Genomic DNA, 27,474 nt, shown 5'->3' with positions numbered 1-27,474 from the left:
ATTGCATTGAGTGTGTACATGATGCAATTAATCTGTGCATCATGTAACACTATGCAAAATATATGTAACAATAAAATACACTATGAACAATGTCCCCTAACCAGCAATGCCATCATGAAAATCAAATAGAAACTAAGCAACATCAATACAATTAGCATCAATCAATTAATCAATTTCCTCAAACAATTACAATACAATACAAATCAATTATACAATTCCCTATTCAATTCCTAAAGCCAAACCATTGCCAAAAGAATTCTAATTTAAAGTAACCACCATCATTCTAATCTAACTACCAGAAATAAGCCATTACAAATAACCTGTCGCTAAATACAAATTACATTGTTCCCAACAATGACAAAATAAAGCAGATAAATACATTAGCCATACATGAAAACAGGAAGGCAGTGGGTGCAGATAGAGCACAGCTCCAGACGCCCTGCAATGTCAAGCAGGAAAAACAAACCAGGCCACTCCGCAGTAGTATTCAAATTCAATTTTGTATTGATGCCAGCTAACACATACAGGGAACAAAAATAGGACAAATAGAACGCACCTACGCGTTTCGTACAGGAGTACTTTATCAATACTTGATAAAGTACTCCTGTACGAAACGCGTAGGTGCGTTCTATTTGTCCTATTTTTGTTCCCTGTATGTGTTAGCTGGCATCAATACAAAATTGAATTTGAATACTACTGCGGAGTGGCCTGGTTTGTTTTTCCTGCTTGACATTGCAGGGCGTCTGGAGCTGTGCTCTATCTGCACCCACTGCCTTCCTGTATTTACCAACGGATGGACTGCACGCTATAGATCTTGAGAGTGCCCCCTGGACAGAGCAGGTAAAGTGCCATAGTGCCTTATTTAAATCCTGCCGTTTATGGACATTGTTCCTTTATTAATATACTGTTTGGGTGATTATTGTGTACATCCCTGTGGCTGTCTCAACTGACTCCACCTGTCACTTCCCCTACAGTAACCACGCAATTTCATTGCATTCAATTGAGGGGCACTCCATCATCACCGGACCACCATATTATGGTCTCATTATGAATTATGTCTTATGAAGATACTTGCTCAATTTTGAGCACCACATACACCACATTCCCCTGCATACATGAAAACAACCTAAACATTAGCAAAACAATCAATTATTATCCCTGTATGTCTAACCATATAGATAGATAAACATAACATACAGGGGCAAGAATAGAGCATAAAATACAATGCATTTACATACAAAAATCACATAGAATACACCCATTCAGTGTCCATGAATGTATAGCCATAGGTACCTAATAGATACATTCACGGGCATTAAATGGGACTGAAAAAATAAAAGACATGAATCAAAAATCAGAAAAACCTGTAAAAGTTAAAATAATAAACTTTTCTTTTGTTTACTCACCATTAGATGCCCACTCACCGAAATCCAGGCGACCCGGAAGCACAGGTATCAATCCACAGGTAAACCATAAAATAAAAAACCATTACAAATCCACGTCTGTGTTTTTTTCTTCTATTTGTAATCCTTCCTGTCTGTCTTGGGGTCTTCTTTTCTTCTTTGGGGTCTTCTCCGTCTTCTTCCGTCTTCTTCCATCTTCTTCTGCCACACACTTCTTCTCTTCTTAGGAGGGGAGGTGTTCCCTACTTGGCGTCTTGCTTCAAAATTAGGCGACATAGGCTTTTATAGGCCTATGACGTTTCATTTTGGTCAAATGTTTCCCACGGTCCTGCTTGGGCCGTGAAAAACGTGATTTGGCCGGAAAAAAAAAAATGATGATGTCATTTAAAGGCAATGAAAGCACAGCCAATCAGAATGGCTGTGCTTCAATTGCCTTTAAGATGACATCAAAACAAAGATGGCCGGCGACACATGGTACGGTAGCCAATCAGAGCGTGAGACCTCTGGAGACCACCTGAGGTATCCTCGGGTATCTCACGGGTATCAGGCTGTGTGGTCCACGGGTGACACCTGCGGGGAAGAACCGGTGGCCTCACATCTGTGGGGGCACCGCGGACCCGCAGTGTGCGGTGAAGAACCGGTGGCCCCACATCCGTGGGGTCACCGCGGACCCGTAGTGAGCATCCGTGGGTCCCCAGATCCCCGTGGGAACCACCTGAGGCCCCTCAGACACCTGTGGGTCTGACCCGGGGCTCCCAGACATCCGCGGGCCTACAGTGGGGACCCAATTGTGGCCCATGGTGACCTGCAGAGACCACCTGGGGGCCATGGCGCTTGGCGGGACCCACCAACAGGCCTCCAGAACCTGTATGAAACAAGTTGCTGGTACCCTGTAGGTCTGTCAGGTGACCCGTCAGCCCGCCGGGGACTCGCGTGGGGATGGGGTATGAACCCTGTATGTAAAAGGATAAATCATGTATTTATGGGGGGGCACAGGGGGTGGGTTATGTATTTAATAAATAGAATGATGTTTATTGTGGGCTGTGTATTGTTTTTATTGTGGGTACTGGGGGTGGGGGGAGGGGGTATTGGCCCCAAGGGTATGTGGGTAGGCCTCCCGGTTGGGTAGTGGGTGAGGGTGGTTAGGCCTCACGGGGTGGGGGGTGAGTGGGGGAGGGTATGTAGGCCTCCCGAGTGGTGGGTGAGGGTGGGTTAACCCCTTAATGACTGTAGCGGTTAATAACCGCTATGGTGATTAAGGGGTTAGGGGACATTACCTTGGTTGTTTTTATTCTTGTGTATGTCTTGCAGCATCGGAGGGGGCATGGGCAGGATGAAGATCAGGATGAAGACGGCCCTCATCGTGGGTGCCTGTAAAAGGTAAGTGTCATATATATTGACTGTATTTATTGTAATTTATATGTATTTAAAATGGGCAAATGCATTATTATCCATATGTGGATAATAGTAATTTTGCCCATTACAGTACTGTATGTGTTAGGGGGCGGGGGGGATGTGTGTTGTTTATTTGGGGCAATTGTCCCCAATAAACATGGTAATGTGCCTTAACCCCTTCATTGCCTTAGCGGCTATCCGCTAAGGTAATGAAGCTGCATTAATGTAAATTTTAATAATAGTGTGTTTGGGAGCAGGGGGTCCCCTGAGCTGAACCGCATTGATTTCTGCCTCAGAGACCCCCTGCTTCCTGAGTTACAGGCCCCGGTTTGAGGCATCGGTGCCAGTGTGGCCGCCATCTTTATAGAGCCCACGTCGCGTCTTGGACGCTATAAAGATGGCGGCGACACTGGCACCCGATGCCCCATACCGGGGCCTGTAACTCGGGAACCAGGGGGTCTCTGAGGCAGAAATCAATGCGGTTCAGCTCAGGGGACCCCCTGCTCCCGCACACTATTATTAAAAATACATTAAAGCAGCTTCATTACAATAGCGGATAGCCGCTACGGTAATGAATTATTATTTATTGTTATGTGTGTTTTAATACTAGTGTAGATGTGCAAGGGGTCTCCTGAGCTGAACCGCATTGGTTTCAGCCTCGGGGACCCCCTACTTCAGGAGATACAGCCCCCTTTATGGGGTGCCGGTATCCCCTGCAGAATTTAAATGTCCCGGTCACGTGACGCAGGAGCTTTAAAGTGCAGGGGATACCGGCACCCCATAACGGGGCCTATATCTCCTGAAGTAGGGGGTCCTCGGACCTGAAACCAATGCGGTTCAGAGACCCCCTGCTCATGTACACTATTATTAAAATGTTTTTATTTAGTATACGATCGCCTGTAACAGCCTTGCATGGAGATACAGAATCTCCATGCAAATGTTACATGCGGCTTTTTTTTCTATCAGCTATCGTACGGGAACTTTAAGTGCGATAGAAGAGGGAAAATACATTGCACGCACGATAAGCCAGTTTTGGGCACGTCCGATAGAAAATGGGCTCAGGGCCTTAGTGAATCGCGCCGCCGGCTTAATTTTTATCGGACATGCTAATTTTTTTCAGGCCAGCGCGAAAGCTCGGAGCTTAGTGCATAGCCCCCTTAGAAAGTAATGTCTTATCTGTTTCTTGTAGGGGAAGGCTTCTTTGTTCTACAGGTTTTAGAAGTCCTTCCCCATGTGTCTTGCTGGCAGCGTGCAGTCTCTGGCAGGCTCAAGACATCTGTTCCTATGGTCAGTCACACAACTTGTGAGACTCAGGAAGAATCTCTCTTCCTGTCTCAAAGGCAGGCTTTTCTAACAAACCTAATCAGCCAGGTGGTGTTGGTTAATTGACTACCAGCAGTTAACCACCACACTGCTGGATTAGAGGCACATTTCCTGAACAGGGATAAATCCCCTGTTACACCAGGTTTAAAAAAAAACAAAAAAAAAAACACGTCTTTTTCTTATTTCTTTACATTTGTAATCCATACAGTCACTCTTCTGGGGTCATCATCTGTCTCTTCCTCTTCATCTGTGTCTTCATCTGGCACGCCCTTGTCCTCTTCTTCCTTCAGGAGGTCCTTCCTCTTCGGCTTCTTGCTCTAAAATGAGGCGTCATAGGCCTATAAAAGCCTATGACACCTCATTTCCATCAAATGGTTCCCACGGCCCTCATTGGGCAGTGAAAACCATGGGATTTAGTGGTTTTTTTTTAATGACGTCATTTAGAGGGAATGATGCTAGCCAATCAGAATGGCAGGGCTTCATTTCCCTTTAAGATGACGTCATCAAACACAAGATGGCCGCTGTCACGTGGTACTTGAGCCAATCAGATCGTGGGAACTAAATCCCCAATCTGATTGGCTGAAGTAGACCATAGACAGAGTTTTTGGGAGAAAGGATGTGATATCATCCGAAGGGAGTCACATGGTCTACTACAGCCAATCAGCCAGTGTTTACATGTCACACGTCACGCGACGTGGATGCTATAAAAATGGCAGCGACACTCGCACCCGATGCTACATATCTTGACCTGTAACTCGGGAAGCAGGGGGTCCCTGAGCCATAAATCAAAGCGGTTCATCTCAAGAGACCCCCTGCTCCCGCACACTATTAATACAAATGACATTAATGCAGCTTCATTACCTTTGCAGATATTCGCTAAGGCAATGAAGGGGTTAAGGCACAATAGCATGTTTATTGTGGACAATTGCCCCCAATAAACATTGCAATATACAACACACCCACCCGCACACTATTAATAAAAATGACATTAATGTAGCTTCATTACCATAGCGGATATCCGCTACGGTAATGAATTATTGTTTATTGATATGTGTGTTTTGAGACTAGTGTAGATGCGTAGGGGGTCTCCGGAGCAGAACTGCATTGTTTTTAGGTCCGGGGACCCCTTGCTTCCTGAGATACAGGCCCCGTTATGGGGTGCAGGTATCCCTCTGCTTTGTTTACATCTCACGGTTACATGATCGGGACATTTAAAAGCAGAGGGATTCCGGCACCCCATAACGGGGCCTGTATCTCAGGAAGCAGAGGGGCCCCGGACCTAAAACCAATGCTGTACGGCTCCGGAGACCCCCTGCACACCTACTCTATGAATAAAAATTTTATTTTAAAATATTTTTTTTCCAGAGATTTGCGCAGAGAGAGGCGGATCTCTCTCTACTGCAGACAGATCTCGCCAGGGGAGCCCTTCTCGGCAGGCAGACCGTCTTGCCACCGGCAAGCAGCCATATTTGGAAATGTTGCTCTCGCAGGTGTAGCCCCCTGTAAACAGCACAGGCTATACCTATCTTCCTTCTGCTATGGTAAGTACTGTTAAGATCAGGCACCAGTGATCATCCTAGGTTTTCCCCCCTTATAGCCCTATCCTGAATGATAGACGCAGGCCTGGACTCTGCTGCAGGCGTGAGCACGAGGGGAGGTCCTGTTGACATCACGAGGGGCGGGGCTAGCTCTATATTTAGTAGCCAACTCCGGTGAGTAGTGTTCTTGTGTGCGAGAGAAGCTCTTTCGTGCCGTTCGAGATTAGTCAGAGGCTGGAGTTGCCGGTTAGTTATGCCGGGAGTATGCAGTGCCGCTAACAGGCCATGAGTCAAGAAATCCTGCGGATCGGACCGAGGATTTGGAGAGAACTACGGTTTCCCCTGCGCAGAGTGCAGGTGAAAGGAGAGTGTACAGAATCAGCGTCTGTTAAGTAGAGCTGATAGAATTATAGACTTGGTGGACCAATGCCCTCACCCCACTGCCAGGGGTGATGGGGAGAATTCAAGACCCACCGTGAGGCTAACCTCGGGGGTGGGCCACGGGGTGTTGGAGCCCTAGCTCAGACCATCCTGCCGGAAGAGTGACTTGGAGGGAAGGAGAGGAGGAATTATCTGGGCGAAGGCGAGTGGCGTATAACCCGTCCTGGCTATTGTGTTGCGGCTGTTGGAAGCCCTTATCGTTGGGATATTGTTGCGTTGTCAAATAAAGAGACTATTCCTCATCCATAAAGACTGTGTGTGACTGGGAGAGTACAACCCTGGGACACAAGGGGTTCTTCTATACCGGTCCTGTCCCATATTCCTGGGAGTATAGAAGATGGAGGCGCTGCACCACTAAGATATCATGGAGGCTACCACCCCAGAAGCCCGGTCCTGGCTCCCCCACCACATCGCGGGAAGCTCAGGCCCTCCTGTTCCTCACAGGTACGCACCACACCGCATGTAATCTGCCCTCATGCACCCTAGACACCACCGTAGAGTCTGGGGGGGGGGGGAGGGGAGATGGGTTACACAGGTATTCGGGCCTTCCAGCATACAGTGAGAGCAACTCGCCAAAAACATGGCGAGTTCAAAACCCTGCCGAAAGTGCATTTTCGCCGCTTACTGCATGAGGTCCTAAGACTGTAAGATATTGGAGGCAAAGCATATTCCTCAACTGAGGCTGTAAGATCTTAGAGGCAAGGATGTAATTATTTTTACATCTGCTATTACTGTATGTTCGATGAACGTATTTTTATATTATAACTGCATCGTAAGTTGCTGGTGCTGCAAAGCATTTTCAAAGCCAGGACAACAGAATTTAAGCATGTATATTAATCCCATAACTAATGTAATATAAGTTCAAGGATGTCTGAACACCTACCGATCACTGGTAAATATGTGTGAAAACACATTCTTTAAGGCTGCCAGCAAGATTGAATCCACAGTGATAAAAACAACTGGAAAATACAAAAATACAATAATTTACAACACATGCATATCTATACCTTCGAAAGATGGTCACTTGAGAAATGTTAGTGGTAAGGAACAGATCATACATCAGTGCATTAAAAAACTTTTGTTGTACTTATGAAATATTAACAGTATAACTACAGTACATGCAGTTCCGTGCCCAACTTAAAGTCCCAGATAGAATAATAATGGAAAAAGGTCACAGTGCTTTGTCATCTAACACCGGGTTGCTCGGCTCTTCTAGGTCCTGCCAGGGGACCCAAAAATATGTGAAACACAAGTAAATAAGACAAACACATCCTTCTTTGGAAAAATAGAACAAATATATTGTGAGCCAGAATAGCCCATATTATGACTTACATTATAGGTAAAATTAGTGAAGCATCAGAGAGGGACAGACAGGAGATGACTCTATATTATACTGTAGTCACCACTGATCACATATGCAGGTGTCAGACATTCTGGGGAGTAGACCGCCTATGGAGTGCTGAAGTGGACCTGCGGTTGTAGCCACATGTACTCCTCTGTTCTCTTCCGGATTCTTTTCATCAGTATCTGACATCACAGATGACAGCTTGCAATAAACTCACATCTCCTCACACCTCCTCTGTCTTAGAAACAGCACCACCTAGTGAACCCTATGCATTTCGCTGGTCCAAAAGCTTCGTCAGAAGAGGTGACTGTGACACACTCATCCCCTTATATACAGTACATTTGCCAATAATACTTGCAATATACACAATATACTAAAGTGCCTCCAAATAAAAACCTGAATAAATATGTGAATCATATATTTTTTCTATTTTTCTAAAGTAGGCCGTGCTTATCTTTTTTTTCTTGTCTTACACAGTATAAATGTTCTTGTATTGTTTCCATGGGTCCTCCTCTTATTAGAAATTAAGGATTCTGATTTCATAAAACCAATCATTAAAGCATCAGTCCAATATACATTTTGACTGCAAGAGTTACAATACCGAACACTAACAAGTGGATGTCACATGATGGATTAACCCTGTTGTTACAGACAGGGCCGCCGACAGGGGGGGACAGAAGTCCGGGCACGGAGGCTGTGGGGTTCCCGACTGACCGGTGCTGCAAGTGGAGCCCCAACCTCTGGCAGGCCCAGCTGCTGGTCTCGACCGGGCCCTGGCTCTCCCTCAGCTGCCTGCAGGTCTCTCCCTCACTGTGTCCCATTATGAGCTTCCACCTCTGGCGCTCGACGGCCCTCTGTGACGTCAGCGCAATGGACGTAAGATGGCATCCGGTGCGCGCCGGCATGAGATGGAGGCCGGCACTTGCTGACGTTGGAAACACATGGGACACAGTGAGGGAGAGGCCTGCAGGCAGCTGAGGGAGAGCCAGGGGTCGGCCGCAACCAGCAGCCGGGCCAGAGGTCGGGCCCAACTTGCAGCACCGGCCGGGCCGCCCACAGCCTCCGGGCCCAGCCTGAGACCATAGCCTAGGTTAGTCTTTTTTTATATATATGTATTGGGGGAGGAGGATTTTAATATGTATTGGTGGGAACAGGGGGGAGTTTAATATGTATTTGGGGAGTGTAGGGGGATTTTTAATATGTATTTGGGCTGTGCGGGGGAATTTTAATATGTATTTGGGGAGCAGGGGAATTTTAATATGTATTGGGGGGAAGTGGAGGTCTTTTTAATATGTATCGGGAGAGAGCTGGGTCTTTTTTTTATATATGGGGGCGGGAGTGGGGGTCTTTTTAATATGTATTGGAGGGGGAGCGAGGGTCTTTTTAAAATGTATTGGGGGAAGAGAGACTTTTAATATGTATTGTGGGTGGGAGCAAGGGTCTTTTTAAAATGTATTGGGGGAGCGGGGTCTTTTTAATATGTATTCGGGGAGATCGGGGGTCTTTTTAATATGATTTTTGTTGGGGGATTGTGTGAGAGTGTGGTAATTGATGGAAGGTGGGGTCGAGTGAGAGGAGAGGGGGTGAGGGAGGGAGTGAGTGAGAAAAAGAGGAGTAAGAGTGAGACGCAGGAGAGAGAAATACATGTGAGGCGGGGGAGAGTGAGAGGGGGTGATTGAGGAAGAGGGAGTGAGAGAAATACATGGGAACAGGGGGGGAATAGAGGGGGCTTGTGAGGTGTTAAATGGGAGGAGGGCTCGTGAGGTGTGAAATGGGGGGGCCGCATCAGTGTGAAATGGGGGGGCTTGCTATACCACCTACACGGTTGTGGAGGAGGGCCCTGGAAGGAACTCTAGTCCTGGGTCCCAAGAAATCTGTTGGCGGCCCTGGTCACAGATAGCAGGAAGGTGCATTGAATGCATATAGTACAGTTAGTGAGTAGGTATGAAAATCAGTTGTACTGTGACTGCCATCCCGCAGTATTCAAGTATTCACTGAGTCCTCAAAAAATCCTTGAAAATAGGAGTCCAATCAGCGTGCTTCAGCCAACTCACAAATGCAGCAGAGAAAAATAGAACCAGTTGTACACTGCTTGAAAAAGGGCTAGACTGCTTAAAAGATAAAACAATTTTATTGGCACATAACAAACCTTAGAAAGGGAAAGAGTAGTACTTGAATGCATATCACGCCTCTCTTGGCGCTTTATCAAAGAGATTATCTCTTTGATAAAGCGCCAAAAGCCCTCTTTCCCTATCTAAGGTTCGTTGTGTGCAAATAAAATAGCTTTTACCTTCTAAGCAGTCTAGCCCTTTTTCATTCAGTGCCCTGCTGTGGTTCTATTTGTCTTTGCTGCACTTTAGAAATATTGTTGCTTTGTTTGAGTTTTTATAATTTGTACAAGAAATGCTAAAAATGCATACATACACTCCACTGTATCACCTTCCCACAATCACTTATTTTTCATGTGCATCATACAGTGCATCATATATTACATGTGATTGTATCATTTTAATATGTTCACACAAGTGTTGGTATTTGGTATGGTTTTCTATTTTTGAGTTAGAAAATTATAGAAAGAGAATAGAGAAAAAATAACCAACATACTGTATGTTATTATGTAGTGCAGGGGTCTCCAAACTACAGTACAGTCCTAGCACCTCGCGTGCTCTAGCAGAACTGACTGCACATGTCACAGTCACAGTGTATATTCCCTGCTCAGTGTCGGAGATCAAGGACAGAGAGTTTCTTTAGTCCATCCCTGTCTCAGAGTCAGCCTGAGGAGCTGTGTAAACGCCCCCAGTGGCCAGGAGGAATACCCAGCTACATGTATATACTAGTGATGTACCTTGTACCCGGAAATTACCCGGTATCCAGCGCTTTTTCAGCTACCCGGACATTACTTGGACCCGGCAACTGAGAAGTGGACCCAAGTAATCTCAGAGTTGCTGAAAATACATCATCAATTACCTGCAGCCGGTGACGGAAGGTGAGGAAGACCGCTGAGACATCTGGGAACAGCAGCAGAGGTCCTGTGGCGGTGGCAGCATCAGATGCCAGTGTGAACCGGCTGTCCAATAGGAACACTCCTGCTCCGGTTACGTGGTTCCCCGGCTCACACTGGCATCTGCTGTGTAATGGTTTCCTGCTGCTTCCTTGCTGGCTGAATACAGACTTCTGATGCTGCCACCGCCACAGGACCTCTGCTGCTGTTCCTAGATGTTGCCGCGGTCTTCCTCCACCCTGCAAGTAAGTGCCGTCCGGGTAACCGGGTACCTGGCCGGGTAGAACAATTGATTTTGCCTGGGTACCATTTACCCATTTTTTTTTAAGAAGTAGGACCAGGTACAACACTAGTATATACATAGTATGTATATAAGCGATGTTCCGCCTATATCTTATATTTTATCAGGGACTAACTTCATGTTATTCATTATATATATTTTAAGTGAAACTTCTTGGGGCACACCTACCACATGAGAAAAATTCCCTGGCAGTAAATAGAGTTGATGGTGATGGAACTGATGTCACTGCTGGCAGAAGAGGCCATCAGCAACGTCAGTGTTGCCAGCTTCCACCAGCAGGAGTCACTGGGGAGGAGGAAGAGAGACACACACACGGAACTAAACCTACCCCCTCCCCCCCGAGTGAGCCACCGAGCACCCCCCCCCAGGATGCCGCCGAGCACACCACATCCAACCCCCCAGTGAGCAGCCGAACACCCCCCAGAGTGAGCCGCCGGGCCCCCCCCTAGTGAGCTACCAAGCACCACCCTCCACCCACCTCCGAGTCCCCGTACTTCCACCGGGGGGCGGCTCCGACAGAAGGCACCAGCAGCAGGACACACACTGCCGTGTCCGCAGCTCCGCCGGGGGGAGACTCAGACAGACCTCCCCCTTGTAGATACCCAGAAAATTGTCTATGTAAAAATAAAATGTATAGGATTCTGTGCCCCTCATTCTTATCTTTGTTAAATAAACTATAACTGGATGCAGGAACAAATTTTGGGAAAAGTGGAGCACAGCAACGGTAGACCAGCCAGACTGTATGCTGTTAAAGTTTTATTTGACCATAGCCGTACGGTTACAAAAGAGAGCACCCAATCCCTCTAACGCGTTTCGCACCCTTAAAGGCGCTTTGTCAGAGTAATACAAATAACAACTCACAGCTGGTTTGAAGTCTTCTCCCACCGGAAGTGACGGGTCCGACAATCATTAGTAACAGCTGATACAGCGGTTCCGTCAACTCACACGCAGGAGGGAAAAGGGGGAATAGGCAGGGGACTAAGACATGGGGAATTCCTCAAAAAATGAGACATGAACTAGTCCTCATAGCATATATGGAATACAGTGGATTGCAAGATAAACTTATTCTTAAATATATCTACATACAGTAGCGACATACTTTATTAAAGTAAATGCCGGCGGCATGCCGGGATCTACCCCAGCTGCCGCCAGTCAGAAACGCGCGCCACCGCCTTTCCCCCACGCACCCCCCCTCCACATCGCGCGCAATTACCCCCCCAAAGACACCCCGAACCCGGCTTCTACTCTGCCCCTCTGCTTCCCCGCACCCCCGCTTACCTAGATTTGAACTCCAGGGGTGTCGGGGAAGCCTGGGGAAGCCGGGGAAGACGGGGAAGCCGGGCGCGCTTGTGACCGTGACGTCACAGTGCGCCGCCACGCGCCGCGGCTACCCGCTTCCCAGCCTCATACAGCCAGCGGCATTTGCTCGAATAAGAGCTGCCGCTGCTGTATAATCCGGTGCATACAATTGGGTACAGGATCAAAACAGCAACAACAACAAAATTACAACATTAATACAGGGGAATTACAACATTAATACAGGGGAATTACAGACCTGCAAGCCTGACATCAATATTAGGGAAGCTACTTGAAGGTTTAATACGGGTTAATATTCAGGAATACAGTACCTAATGGAAAACAAAATTATTAGTAATAGTGGCATGGATTTATGAAGGATAGGTCGTGCCAAATTGACCTTATTTCTTTCTTTCAGGAGGTAAGTAGGAATTTAGACCAGGGTAATGCAGTTGATGTGCTTACTTAGATTTTGCAAAGGCTTTTGATACGGTTCCACACAAGGTTAGTGTACAAAATAAAGCAAATTGCACTCTGTAAGGACCACACCTTGAATATGGAGTACAATTTTGGGGATCACTCCTTAAAATAAACATTATGGAACTAAACAGAGTGAAGAGAAGAGCCACCAAATGAATAAAGGGGATACTCTGATTTATGAGGAGAGGCTAGCAAAATTAGATTTATTTACATTAGAAAAGAGGCGTTTAAGAGGGGATATGATAACAATATGCAAATATAGTCAGGACAGTGTAGGGAGCTTTCAAAATAATTATTCATCCTAAGGGCAGTATAAAGGACACAGGGTCATCCCTTAAGGTTGAAGGAAAGGAGATTTCACCAGCAACAAAGGAAATGGTTCTTTGCAGTAAGGGCAGTTAAAATGTGGAATTCATTACCCATGGAGACTGTGTTGGCAGATACAATAGATTTGTTCAAAAAAGGTTGGACATTTTTTTGAACAAATGAACGGTATACATGGATATACCAAAGAAGTAAACATGGGAAGGTTGTTGATCCAGGGAGTAATCTCATTGCCAATTCTTAGAGCCGGGAAGGAATTTATTATTCCCCTTATGAGACCTCATTGGATGATATTTTACAGTTTTTTTTGTTTGCCTTCCTCAGGATTAATATACTGTAAGTACGGATAAAGAATAAATATCTATCATCTAATTTAGTGTAGGTTGAACTTGAAGGATGTATGTCTTTTTTTCCAACCTCATCTTTTACGTAACTATGTAATAATGTTGTGTCCCTTAATAAAACGCACTGCAAAACTTTAGGACATATAAACTTAAATAGAAATTAAAAAAAAAACAATACTCTGGTAAAATACATGCGGATAAAACAGACAAGATTGAATACGTATGATATAATACATTCTCCGAGAGTAACCATCATATTGATAGTAAATCTAGAGAAAATATGCCAAGGAAATAGCCCCACAACTAACGATGTAAATATATAGGCATGCAAAAGTATAACCTCTGTGTTAATATACGTTCCATGAAACAAATGGTAAAAATATATGTGAACCAAACATTTGATATATAGAGCAAATAGCCTAACAGAGGAGTTAGAAGACAAATACATCCAAATACGAAATAAGAAATTCAGATCCTCCTAATCTCTCTGATTTACTGAACATGATCATTTAATAAAGAAAGTGAGTGAGTTTCCTATCTGTATTTATATGAAATGGATCAAGTGTATTTAATGTGAAGATCCAATACATGTCCCTCTGGTTCAGTAGTAGGGATCTGTCGCCTCTGATTGGAATAGGTATCACATTTATACAGAAAACCTAAAATTCCATACCCAACCTTAGAATATGATGTGAAATGTCTTGGGACCGGATATTTAGGTTCCATATTTCTAATGGACCGTAAATGCTCCTTAATACGATTTTTTAAAGGTCTGATAGTCCTTCCTATATAGGCGTTTCCGGAAACTCCACTCAGTCGACAAACAACATGATTAGAGCTACAGTTGATGAACGATTGTACATTACAGTGGCGGCCGCCTTTAGTCTCCCGTGGCCATTTCCCCGCGATTTTAAAATGGCGGTCAGATGCGGGCCGTTTTCGGTTGTTTTTGGCGCCGGGGGCGCTTTCAATGTTAAGCGCCATTAGCTTTGAATGGGAGATGCGGCTGACGCGCGGCCAAGTCCGTTAGAAACGGAAAACATCCCCGAATTTTTTCGGGGATGTAGGAGGTTTAAAGGGGCCGTAATAGTATATGAAGATCTCAGTCGGTTGCTTTTCATTTTCTTGATCCGATCTACAAACACTGCAGCATCCAAACTTAAAGAAACCCCTTGGAATAGTAAATTGATAGGTAGTCCTGATCTTGGAGTAAAAGAAGCCTGGGAGAAAGGGAAGCACTCAGTGTTCTTGCCTTCTTAAAAACAGACCTGTGACCGGGCTGAGTAAAGGGTTTAAGAGTTCTATCAAGGCTGAGTAACGGGTTTAAGAGTTCTAGCAAGTCTGAGTAGCCCCCAATGCTTATGAATGATAGATCTGATTTAATGTGCCTGTCGGCTATATTGGGTTATGAACAATGGTGTCGCCCTAATCTGTAAATCGTTTTGTATGTTATTTTTGGGGGGGGGGGGGAATAAGCAATTCCGATCAGTCGACTGAGCATAGTCAAAAGCCTCATCAATGTCTGCAGACTTAAAGCCTCTCTCAATGAATCTGGATCTAACAGTCTCTTGACTATTTACGAAACGATTCAACATTCCGAACAATTCCAATTCAACCTCAGAAATTGTGCCTTAGGGACCCCCTTAATCAATAATTTGGGGTGGCCGCTGTCAGTCCTGAGAAAAGCATTCCATGAATTTGCTTTCCATGTATATAAGTCTATATTAGACCTGACGTGTCAATGAAAAGATAATTATTCTTATACCAAATATTTGGATCTTTCTAAGTGTATGTGCGTTTTAAATTATAAGTGTTCATGTTGAAAGAATGAATAAACTCAGTGAGTGTGACGACATCCCCATCCCAAATAAATATAAAGTCATAAATAAAACGTCTATAAAATATGATGAAGAAAAAAGATTAGAAGCACCGAAAATATGTTGGGATTCCCAAAAACCCATGAATAGATTAGCATATCATGGTGTAAACGAAGTGCCCATAGCCGTACCCTGGGTTTGAATAAAACATTGTGAGTCGAACTAGAAGTAATTGTGTGTGAGTAAAAAAAGAATTGAATCAAGAATAAACGGGCATTGTAAAATTGATAAATCAGAGTGTCTAAGAAAGTGTCTGACAGCGGCATGCCCAAATCATGATCAATAATCGTGTATCCACACATATATTCTAGACCAGGGGTGAGCAAACTTTTTATGCTGAGCCCCCCTTTTTATTCATGAAATTTCTCGGGCCCCTGCTGCCTGATGTAATCAAAATCACATGAATAAAAAAAAACCTTTATTAAATGGTATGCAATGTAAATACAAATATGTCTAAGGCCGTGCGTATAGTGCCCGCGACGGAGACGCGTGACGTCACCCGTCGCCGCTAGCGAAAGTTGTATTCCACTTTGTGTCAGAGCGGGCGACAAGGCCATTGATTGGTTCAGGGGATGTCACATGAGGCGACAGCCCCTGAAAAATCAAATATTCCCGGCTTCAAAAAATCGCGTTACCCCGTGGCGCTTACTATAAGGGCACGTGGAGGCGACAATGCATTTGTTTTCGGGCGACGTCACGTTGCTGGCACTATAAGCGCAGTCTAAATACTTACATACTTCAACAGCTCACTCTTGCAAAATTAGGCTGCGTCCACGCTGCTGCTGAGAGCGGTGACATCACCAACTCTCCAAGAATGAGCACAGGGTGTCCTGCATCATTTTGCAAGCACGAGCGGGGAAGTGTTTTCACTTTTCTTTTTTCATTATTTCTGTACATTCATAGTATGATTGATATAGTGGCAGCCTACCCTCTCACTTGCAGAGGATCGCAGCGAAGCAGGTTGCCAGCGGAGGCCAGCAGGAACAGAGCGCTATTGCAGGGCAGACACCGGAAGGAGGGGCATTTGACATCACAGCGCTGGGGCGTGCTCCTCCCCCATATCTCCGAATCAAGTGGCTGCCACCTGCACCCCCCCCCCCCACACACACACACTCAACCCCCCCCCCCCACACACACACATGATCAACCCCACACACGCTCAACCCCACACACATTCAACTCCACACACACTCAACCCAACACATACACACTCAACCCCCCCCCACACACACACACACTCAACCACACACACCTGGTGGGTGGGGGGAGGGAATAACTAAGCCTGCTCGGGTCCCCCGATGTGCTGCTGAAAACGGGCGGCTAACAGACAGGAGGAGGAGGGCTTGTCTGTGTGCAGGGAAGGCCCTGCAGCAAGGCCCCGCCCCATCTGCAAGACAGAGCAGAGAACCAGCAGCCTCAGCACGGAGCTACTGGCTGCCCGTGCATAGCTCTGCCTGGCCCCAGGTTTCCCCGCACGCAGCCTGCGCACCCCATAAATAATCTTGCGTGCCCCCCAGTTTGCGCACTGCTTTTCTAGACCACTTGATGTCTTTAATAGTTGTAAGGAGATCAATAGTATCATGGAGAATACATGGTAAGTTGCGTACCAAAGGCTGACAACAGAGGTCAACATATCTAGATAACCCATCTCCCAAAGATCCAATGCTCGAAACAATAGGCTTGCCAGGCGGTCGTATCCATGTCTTACGGATCTTAGGGAGATGGTGGAATATTGGCACAACAGGCTGGGTCTTGTACAAAAATTCACATTCTTTGTCAGTCAAGACATACACTACCGACACACTTTATTGCAGTGCGGCCGGTTCCGCAAGCCGGGAGATTTCCCGGCTTGCTAGTGGCCGCCCCTCGGCGTGCCGCGCGTCACCGACGCGCGGTCACGCGTCATCGGGAGCCTGCGCCCCCTGCACGCGCGTCCAGGGCTCCCCGAGGGAGCCCTGGTGTCCCGCGATGTGGGGGACGGCGGCAGGGGGTTCCGGGGGACCCGGCGGACCCGGCAGCGGGAGGATGGATCGATCGGAGGGCGCTCCTCCGCTGCTTCGGCGCGCGCCCGGCACCCTCTGGCGCGCGCCAGGCTACTGCTGCGGCCGAGAACGGGCAAATGCTCGAATAAACTCGGCCGCAGCAGTAAAGAACTTTGCCCAATTCCAAAAGTTTCCTCAATTCAGATAGAAAGTTAACAGTGGGATTGTTACGTAACTGGGATTAGAAATAAATGTCATATAGTTATGGAAGGGCTTCTGATTTATAATCTTGACTATTTTGAATCGTTTGCTAATTTGTATATGGGGCGATGAGAGTCCATGTTTGTGGTAGGTGTGCCTCCTCCGCAGCGTAGGCTGTGGAGAAGATACATTGATGATATTCTAATTGTGTGGGAGGGCAGTGAGGCTTCATATTTGGAGTTTGTTTCATCACTGAACGAGAATTACTTTAATCTTAAATTCAGTGGCAAGAACAGTACCAGCTCGATCCATTTTCTCGATTTGGAAATTTTTATTGAAGACAACTCTAGTCACACCAAGACACATTTTAAAGCAACAAATGTTAATTCATATTTGCATCCCAGTAGTTGCCACGATAGCAGGTGGATTAATAATATCCCGTTCAACCAATTTTTAAGGTTGAAAAGGAATAATACTAAACAGCAAGACTTTGATGAGCAAGCCATTTTTCTTAAAAAGAGATTCATTGGGAAGGAATATGTTGGGGATCTAATTGAGGCATCCTTAGATAAAGTCAAAAGAGTAAAACATCAGTCCCTGTTAAATTATAGGATGAATCCTAGGAAAAAAATCTACTGTACTACAAGGGACTGGTTTTAAGAAAGTGGGAACTAAAAATACACCAGTGTTCATAACACAATTTAAGCGGGCTCACAGTTTAATTAAACGTGTCTTGTCTAAACACTGGGGGGTTCTTAAATTGGACCCCATATTAGGTCCCATGTTAAAAACCAAACCAGATGTTGTTTTCAGACGGGCGCAGAATTTAAAGGGCCTGATAACACTTAGTCAAGTCCCTTCATTAAATAAGGTGCATAGTGACATTAGGTCCCGTTTGGGGATTGTAGGCAATTTTAGATGCGGAAAATGTAATGCCTGTAACCACGTAAAAGTAGACAAACAGGTAACAGCATTGGTCACAAAGAAGACGTATAAAGTGAATAACTTTATCAATTGCCTTACCACGCATGTAGTGTATGTGCTACAGTGTCAATGTAACCTACAGTATATAGGGAAAACAAAAAGGGCATTTAAATTGAGAATGATGGAGCACCATAGGAACGTCAAGAATATTCCCAAAACATTGGCTAAGGACTACCACTCCACTTTTGAAACATTTCAAGGAAGTCCACAACTGCGACCTGAGCTCTATTAGCTTTATGGGGATTGATAGTATCCCACGTAATTCTAGACAGGGTAACAGGGATCTTGCCCTGTTAAAAAAGGAGCAATACTGGATTTACACGTTCGACTCTTAAGTATCCAAAAGGTTTTAATGAACTGATAGAGCTCACACCATTTTTAAGATAGAGCCTTTTTTTATTCTTATCAAATCATTTTTATCATCCAATAAGTATATATTTTTTTACACATCTATTGTTATAAGTTTTCTATGTATGATGTGTTTTGTAACTCTTGTTATTCTTTTATGTGTATTTTAATATGCTTCATATTGTTTATACTGTTATGGTATAGCATTGCCATTCATGTTATATTGGCTTCATGTGTTAGATAGATATCTGTCACTCATGAGGTACAGTAGGCAGGAGTTAACCATTTGATTGGTTGGTATACCCTATTTATGTGCGTTGGTGACCTCTGACGTGACCTCCTGACGAAGCATGTTGTTGATAAACGCGTAGAGGTCACGAGGTCACTACGCGCTTGCTGATTGGCAGAGGCAGAGAACCAGGAAGTTCGGGGTGTGTTGTTATCTCTGCGGCTGGTGTGTTCCGGACAGTTTAGCGTTAGCGAGCGGCACCAGCTCGCGCTTCCGTGGTGAGTGCCTGTCTCCCACTTGCTGTCCCCCGCCCAGCTCTGGTATCCTCATTACATTTGGTGTTTTACCGCATATTGGTTTTTTTCTGACCAATGTGTCTTTGTACATGTTTAATGTAAGTGTGTTACATTTGAAACGCTTGTTTTGTGTTTTTGTAAATGTTTGTGGTCCTTCAGACCTTTTATTACGAATAAAACATTTTAATTACCCACATCTAGATTTTATTTAAGGCTTTATTTTAAGGTCATACATTTAGCTTATTACGCTTTGTATCCCTTTTTTGCCTTTTGGGGTCTCCTGTTTGGAGCCCCATTTTTAGGAGCATTTTGGGGAGGCGCTCTCACACACTCAGCAGCAAGGGGTGACTGACTTCAAAAGAAGATTACGGACAGCCCAAGCACGGAAAGCTTATTGTATACAATTGTCCATAAAAACTAAAATATTAACAAGAAGAAATAAAGTAAATAAAACATGCACTTACCCCTGCCAGGCTGCCAAGATGAAGGCCGTCATCATCCTCATCACCGTCCATGTCCTCCGGTGCCATAAACAATGCAATCAAAAATACAATCTAATGTCCCCTAAAGAAAAAACATTGAGGTGTACTGCTACCCCAATAGACCAATGCTGCAGAGTTAATTCCACTTGATTAATAAGCATATGTTGCTATATCCGGAGGAAGAGCTATACACAGGAGCATATAAGCAAATAAACCCCTAGTTGGAGCGTGGTTCTGGCGTTACTGTAAAGGGTTGTCTGTGAAAGGTCGTGAAACCCACCCAGACCCCATAACAGCCTCGCAACTATATGACCCACGAACCTGGGGATGCTCCGAAAGTCATGAATGAATAAACTCACTTTTTCTTCTTAGTTCATCCGGCTTGTAATCCTTGCGTGCGCCAGGCTGTGAGAGAATGCAGATAGGAAGACCTCATCGGGGAGGAGATAACAGCGGGCACGGCCGTGCAACAGATAACAAGGCTGGGCTGCGTAAAAATATTCTTTATTGTTATCGCTGTTATCTCCTCCCCGGTGAGGTCTTCCTATCTAATGTCCCCTAAACCCTTAATCACCTAAGCGGTTAGTAACCGCTATAGTAATTAAGGGGTTAACTCATCCTCCAGCAGACCCCCTCTGACAGGCTCCTCTGTGGTGAGTGGCCCCTCCGCCAGGCCTCCAGAAGGCCTTCTCCATCCTCCAAGGCTGCAAGTAAGCTCTGCTTCCCCCCTAACCCACCACCCTCTCTCTAGACCTCCCTGCCTCACAAACTCAAACCTACACCCCCCCATGCATATAACTCCCCCCCCCGCCCCAAGGCACATAACTACCTCCCCTCCTAATACAATGAGAACGTACAATAAATACAATATTCTCCTTTTTAATGTAATATAAATCTGTAATTATAAATGCAGAACTTGTATTCATACTAATGCACAATACTAGTTTTCGAAAATTAATTGTGGGGGATGCAAGGCTGGAGGTTCGCCTTGGGCGACTAATATCCTTGCGCCGGCCTTCCATTCTCCCTCACTGCATCTTACCTGTGGAACACCCTCACTCAATCTATGCCAAGCACATTCTCTTCCCAACTTAAGGACAAACCTTAGAACACACCTCTTAAAAGAAGCATCCCAATAGCCTGGACTCATGGCTACTGTCCCGTACCCACAGTCGCTCCTACCAACCATGGTGGCCAATCACTGTCATCTACTGCACTTATTTCCTCACCTGCTGTCTCTGTAAATCTCCCAACATACCACTTACACTGTAAGCTCTCCGGAACAGGGATTTCCTTTCCCATTGTCTGATTTTGTTTGTTGCACTTATTGTAATATAATTCCCTGTACGTCTCTTTTGTAATGCACTGAATACCCAAAGGGCGCTATATAAATACATAACACATACTGTACAATTAATAAACAGTGGCCAGATTCAAAAGATTGTTTACTAAATCTGGATGATTTGGGTTGTTATCTTTTTTTTTTGACAAACATTGTGAATTTATGAACCCCACGGTTTCTGAGTTCCTGGAAAAATGTATGAGACGCAGATGCTAAAAATCAGTGTGGCTGATTCCAAAACAGCGTGGCTCACAGAGTATCAGCGTGGCTCACAGAGAATCAGCAAGAGTTGATCTCTTATTATATTTGCATGTTTTTTTGTTGAGTTTGTGGCACTATGAAAAGTGGGATAAATAGGATTGCCAGACACAGACCATTTGATCCATGTTCACACTGACTCCTGTAGCTGCAGCTTAATGCTAAAAACTGACATTTTGAAGTTTTAGAACTGGCGCCAATGATGTAGAAAACAGTTTGTGTGGTTTTTGCCCCAACATGAAAACTCAGCAGACAATGGGTGACAGACACTGAAATATGATGCATCTTTTTAATTAAAAAAGCATCGTTTAACTCTTTACTAGTTACCCAAAATCATAAGCGCACAGGTAGCAAATGACTAAAGAATTGACATTAAAGCTGCAGTTCAGTCTTTTTTTTAATTTTTTTACTTCAATAGTTTTATGTGTGCAATCTCTAATTACCTAAAGAACTGTATAGCTGCCAGTCAATTCGTTCTCCATGTATTGATAGGTCGAAATTTGGTGACATAATTAGTGAAGGGATCTGTTTATATTCTGCTTGTCTGTCAGTGGAAGCTCATGAATATTCATGAGCAATCCTGCACTGACATGTGCTAGAGGGAGGGCAGGGCTGACAAAGAGGTGTGCCAGGGCTTGTGACAGGACATGAAGGGGCAGTGCCTTAGCAAATGGTTGTTAAAATAGAATACAAGAAAACTGGTCTTTAAAAGTTGTTTTTTTTAAAACAGAAAATGCTAAAAGTATTTTTTCTTACTACAGAACTGATTTATTAAAAAAAAAACACATGCAGGATATTGACTGAACTGCAGCTTTAAGAGGTCATTTGTTAAAGTGGGAGAGTTGGATGTTAGAGGTATGCCAGACACTGTAGGTAGGACTGCCTGGGATGTTTGTGGAGCTCGGTGCAGGGACTTGTGCGGGGCCTCTTACATGCGGCCTCCTCAGCATCCCGTCATCATGGCGTTGTGAGGTCAAATGGCGTCGCATTGCCGTGAAAATGTGACATTGTGGGCACCATGTTGTTATGGCACCACGGCACCACAGGGCGTCCCATTGTCATAGTAATGCCCAATAGCTTCGTGACGTCATGTGGCGTCCCATTGTTATGGCAATGCGACGCCATTTGACATAGTGGCGCCATGAGGAGAGACCCTGCAGGAGGAGATGCCGACAGAAAAGGTAAGAGAGTTACAGAAGCCCCGCGCTCTCCCCCGGCAATCAGTTTCATTGTTGCGGGGAACCGCGTTGGGCCTCTGTAACCGTGCGGCTCTGTGTGACTGCACCGCCATTGAGCCATCCCTGCAGATAGGCTTCCTTGCAAAGGTGAGTTTTCAGGGACTTTTTAAATGTCTGAAAGCTGGGACAGAGTCTGATGGTGAATGGTCGGGAATGCCAGAGCGATGGGGCAGCATGGGAGAAGTTTTGTATTATTGACAGTGAGGGAGAGTTTTGATGTAAGGGTGGCAGTGATAGGCTTCGTCCCCGGTGGCCGCAGCTGCGCACACAACGGCATGCGCACCGCACACAAGGTGCTGCCCTTTATGGGTGAGGCCCCAGTCGGCGTATATGCTTGGGCGCACAAGGCGCAACGCGCAACCGCCTTTGCCAAAAGATAAGATTTTTGGCGTGGCGGCCGAGTATTGGCCACGTCATAACGGCGGTTCAGCCAATGAGGGTGAACCAGCTGCGTGACATCATGGCCACTTCCCAAACCTCACAGGTCCCCTCTCCTTGTGCACTGGCAGGTGTTTATAAAAGGACAGCCTGCACCAGGAGTTTATCAGGAAGATCATCCTCCTGCAGAGCTTTTTCCGGATGGCCATGGACAGGAAGACCTTTCTGAGACTGAAACTCGCTGCTGTGAGCATACAGGTGAGATCAACACCCTAGTGTTAGCTAGATGACCGGTGCACGCTGCACATTTTTGGAGCGCGGATCTTAGAGGCCCAGCGCTCTGCCCCCACAACATTTAAATTAAATGCTAGGGGAGCGAGCGGGGCCTCTGTAAGTCTCTTACCTTGTCTCCAGCGGCTTCTGGCGACGTGTCACATTGGCAACGCGGTGTCACATGAAGTTGTGACATCAGAAAACGCATTCAGTAAGGGGGGGTGCACCCCTGGCCTAAACCTTTTAATGTCGGGGGAACAATTTGTTGCAGGCACCTCCGGCAGTGAAAGGATTAATGATGCTACGCATTCAAACCTTGGGGGGGGGTTGTTTGCTTTTCCCCCTATGTATAGTTTAAAAAATACATTTATATTGAGTGCGTGAGGCCCTGCAACTCCCCATGCCCCATAGACTACCAGCTGGGGCCTCTAACCGAAGGGGGGACCCTTGCAGTGATCTCCCGACAACAAGATATATTGCTGGAGGGCAGGGGCGGCGCACGATCATCCGAGCCTGCCCTCACCCCCAAAATAGCTGCCGTGAGGCAGTGAAGGGAGGCGAGGAGCAGCTGCAAACCGGAGAAGGAAGAGACTGACTGAAACTTGATCTGCCTATATCTCAGTAGGGCTACCACCTGAGACACAACAGGAAAGGGATAGGAAGTGATCCCAGAACCATACTAATTGAGTAGTTATATAAATAAATAAATCAGGTACTCAAATTGTGGGTGCAAACTGTGAACTGAAAAGTGAATCAGAAAAAGGGGGAAGGGAAACACAAAATTATTGTGCCCCTAAAAGAATTCACTAAACTGCACACCACTAAGTGTAAAAAATAACTTTTAATAAATTTACATAAAACATATATTACCAAATAATTGTGTAACGTGAATTAAAAATGAATTAAATCAGCAATATCAAGCATCTATGTCATCTAGTACTGTATATATGATTTTGCTATCCCAATTAACCAGCTAATGATGGTGGGATATAGAAGGCATATGATGCTATAAGTCAGGGTGTTAACCCCTCTGGATCAGCTGTTAGACCAGATGGTAAATGTATAAAGGTCAGCAAGACCAGATAAATAGTAATGGATGAATGTCCAATCCTCCTAGTATAATCATATAATCATAATTCTTTTAGGGGCACAATCATTTTGTGTTTCCCTTCCCCCATTTTTCTGTACCACTTGAGACAGCTGAATTCTCCCACACAAATTAATAAAAATCAACGCACTCACCTTCCCCCAGATCCTGGTGCACTGAAATAGGGCTTGTATCCACTGATTTATAACAAGAAATTAACCAGATCGGCCGCATGTCAGCCCAGCTCCGACTATAAACGGTGCATAAAAATTCCAAAAACCACAAAAAAACTAAACTAACACCCAAAAAACTATTTCAATAAAAGAATATAAGTCCTAGCAGCCAAAGGGGCGCATACGCACAATCTACAAAATGACCGCGCAACGCGCATGTGCGTCAAGGAGCGAGATGGCCGCCTGATCCGATAGCTCAGCCCCAGAACCCCGCATCTAACCACTATTCAGCGATAATTCAGCAACAGCCAACCCACTAATCCCCCACCAAAAATGCCTTGCAGCTCTACGCCCAAAAGTATGTCTTCCAAGGTTAAGAAAAACCTCTCCCGGGCCAGCACGTCAGATTTCTTCGGAAAGCAGCGAAATTATGATGCAGGGTCAATTAGCCCCGGTTCGCGGGCTTTTCTATTTAAATGTTGGGTTTTGAAGTCACCTCCCCTACTCCCAGACGAAGCGCTACAATAGTGTGAAACGCGTAGAGGAGGAGGTGGTGATGTAGCCTGCTGTTTAGTGTGTGCCATTATTCAATAAAGCCTTTTTGTATCATCGGATTTGAAGTGAAGTTTGACTGACTGACTGCTGTGGCGCCGGTTTCATCCCCATCTATCTTCTTCAGAAAGCAGCCCGGGCAGGTATAGGCAAGCCAAGAAAGCGTTGGGACGAAGGGAGAGGGGGAGTCAGAAATGGAGGAAGGCTCCAATCCCCTGAATTCCACCAAGCAGGATATAGATGACTTATACTGTACATGAAACTAAAATCTGCGTTTCAACTAGAAATTCAAAAAGCTGTAAAAGACCTCCGCGGGGATCTGACCCATGTGTAGGAGTGGACTTCTGATTTGGAGGCCAGGGTCATGGAGTTCGGGGGGGGGGTGCGATCTCTCTAGTTCAGGACATGGCCACTATGAAAGAACAAGTGGCAGTGCTCAGAGAGATGCAGGAAGACCAGGACAATCGCTCCCGGAGGAATAACATCCGTGTGCGGGGCATATCTGAGGAGGTAGATGACCTCAATGACTTCCTATCAAGGTTGTTTACCATGCTATGCCCTGATCTGTCTGAATCTCAAATGCTAATGGATAGAGTGCATAGGGCCCTGAGACCTAGGGCCCCTAATCAGGACAAACCAAGGGATGTCATCCTGCGCCTTCATTATTACAGAACAAAAGAATCAATCATGACTACGGCCAGAAATCGGGAGTTTATTGAATTTGCTGCGGAAGGGCGGCCGCAGGTGTTATGTCATGGGTGTTTAACCCGAGTTAGTGTTTGACTCAAGTCATTAACCTGGTCAGACATGAGACCTAACCATTGGAGCCACTTAGTGGCTTCGAACTTTTTTCCTTTAAAATTGTTATTTTTGTGCATTTACTGTTGTCCCCTTCCCTCGTGTGTGTCCTCCAGGCCACAGCTCTTCAAGATGGCGTCCTATCCGATGACCCAACCAAAATTGTGAAGCAATTTAGAAAATTCTATCAGGAACTCTATAACACAACTGACAAGGCCACACATCCACCTCCTAAAACCAACCTCTCTCAATCTCTACAGTCATGCCACCTCAACTCTAACGCCTGAACATCTATCAAAATATAACCGTAAAATCTCTTGCGAGGAAATATTAGTAGCAATAAAAGGCCTCAACAACCTTAAATCCCCTGGGCCTGTGGTTTTGGATTTGTATTACAAAAAATTCTCCAAAATTATCTCCCCAACTAAAGATTCTATTTAATGAATTCATGGAAGGAGAGTCTATTCCTGACACAATGGCCTCAGCTAACATTGTAATTATCGTAACAAAGATACGCCCTTAGTCAACTGCTAAAACTTTGACTCTGTTACGCCGGTGCTGCCCGCAGACCAGACCCGTCCCCTGTGCTGAGGTGGGATGTAGGGATACACGCACCCGCAGCAAAGGGAGCGCGTCCGGAGTGTGGTGTTAGTGTTGCCAGGCCAGGTATAGTAAGGAAGACAATACTTGCCGGTACCGGTAGTAGAGGAGGAGTAGTTATTGCCGTTGCCAAGATCAGGGATTGGAGAGTTGCGGATGGTCGAAGGTATAAGCCGTGTTACAGGGATGCCAGAAGTCACGAAGTCCAAGTAGAGCCGAAGTCGAGAGCCAGAGGGGGTAGTCGTCCAATCCGCGTCAATACCTGAGGAGTCACTGAGAGAGTAGTCAAATGCTTCCATACAGAACTATGTCGAGCGACGAGTGATGGGAAGCACAGGCATAATAAAGCTGGGCAGGCCAATGGGAAAAGGGGGCAGGCCTGGAGGTCTGCAAGGAGTCCTCCCTGATAGGAGGGAGGTGTTACAGCCCAGCTGAGTGTAATCATTGATTTGCATGGAACTGTGTGATGCTTGGGGGCGACGCCTCACTGCAGGAGCAGTGGTTAAAAGTGCTCTGTTAGGCGTGTGCTCTGTAAGCTGGGTATGCATGCACATAACGTCTGGGGCTGTCGTGCGTGTGTGCGTGGATTCGGTGACTGACGCGCGTATGCGCATGGGGACAGAGAAAGATGCACGTGTGCGCATAGAGCGCGGAGCTGGGGACACAAGCAGAGGCTGCGGTTCAACAGGCACCTCTTCGGTTGGTGCAATCCTGTGATGGCGAGGAGCCAGAGTGCCAGTGGCAGACAACGGAGGTATGTGGGAATTGCGCTGCAGACGCTTGGACGCCTGAGTACCGACGGGAGGTGAGTAATGGTCGCGCTGACGGCGCCTAGACACCAGATTCCTTACAGACTCAGGCCCTCATTCTCTCCCGTCTCAATTACTGTAACCTCCTGCTGTCCGGCCTTCCTGTCTCTCACCTGTCTCCCCTACAATCTATCCTAAACGCTGCTGCCAGAATCACTTTACTCTTTCCTAAATCTATCTCAGCGTCTCCCCTAATGAAATCACTCTCCTGGCTTCCTATCAAATCTCTCATCTCAAACTCAATTCTCCTCCTCACTTTTAAAGCTTTACACTCTTCTGCTCCTCCTTACATCTCAGCCCTAATTTCTCGCTATGCACTATCCCGACTCTTGCGTTCTGCTCAACCCCCTTTGTATCTAAAGCCCTCTCCCGCTTT

At 45.8% G+C, this 27,474-nt stretch overlaps 1 protein-coding gene across 4 annotated transcripts in view; it reads right to left on the bottom strand.

Moving 5' to 3' along the window:
* Nucleotides 1-27,474, bottom strand: part of LOC142489216 (multidrug and toxin extrusion protein 2-like) — a 524,115-nt gene that overhangs the window by 103,156 nt on the left and 393,485 nt on the right. For all 4 annotated transcript variants that reach the window (XM_075589594.1, XM_075589595.1, XM_075589593.1 and 1 more), the window contains one exon: nucleotides 6,984-7,059. In XM_075589594.1, the coding sequence (XP_075445709.1) occupies nucleotides 6,984-7,059 (76 nt within the window). The remainder of the gene's footprint in view (nucleotides 1-6,983; nucleotides 7,060-27,474) is intronic.

Source organism: Ascaphus truei, chromosome 3, assembly GCF_040206685.1.
Source record: "Ascaphus truei isolate aAscTru1 chromosome 3, aAscTru1.hap1, whole genome shotgun sequence".
Classification (NCBI taxonomy): Eukaryota; Metazoa; Chordata; class Amphibia; order Anura; family Ascaphidae; genus Ascaphus; species Ascaphus truei.
Note: the sequence above shows the minus strand (reverse complement) of the source record. Positions and strands in the feature narration are given on the sequence as shown.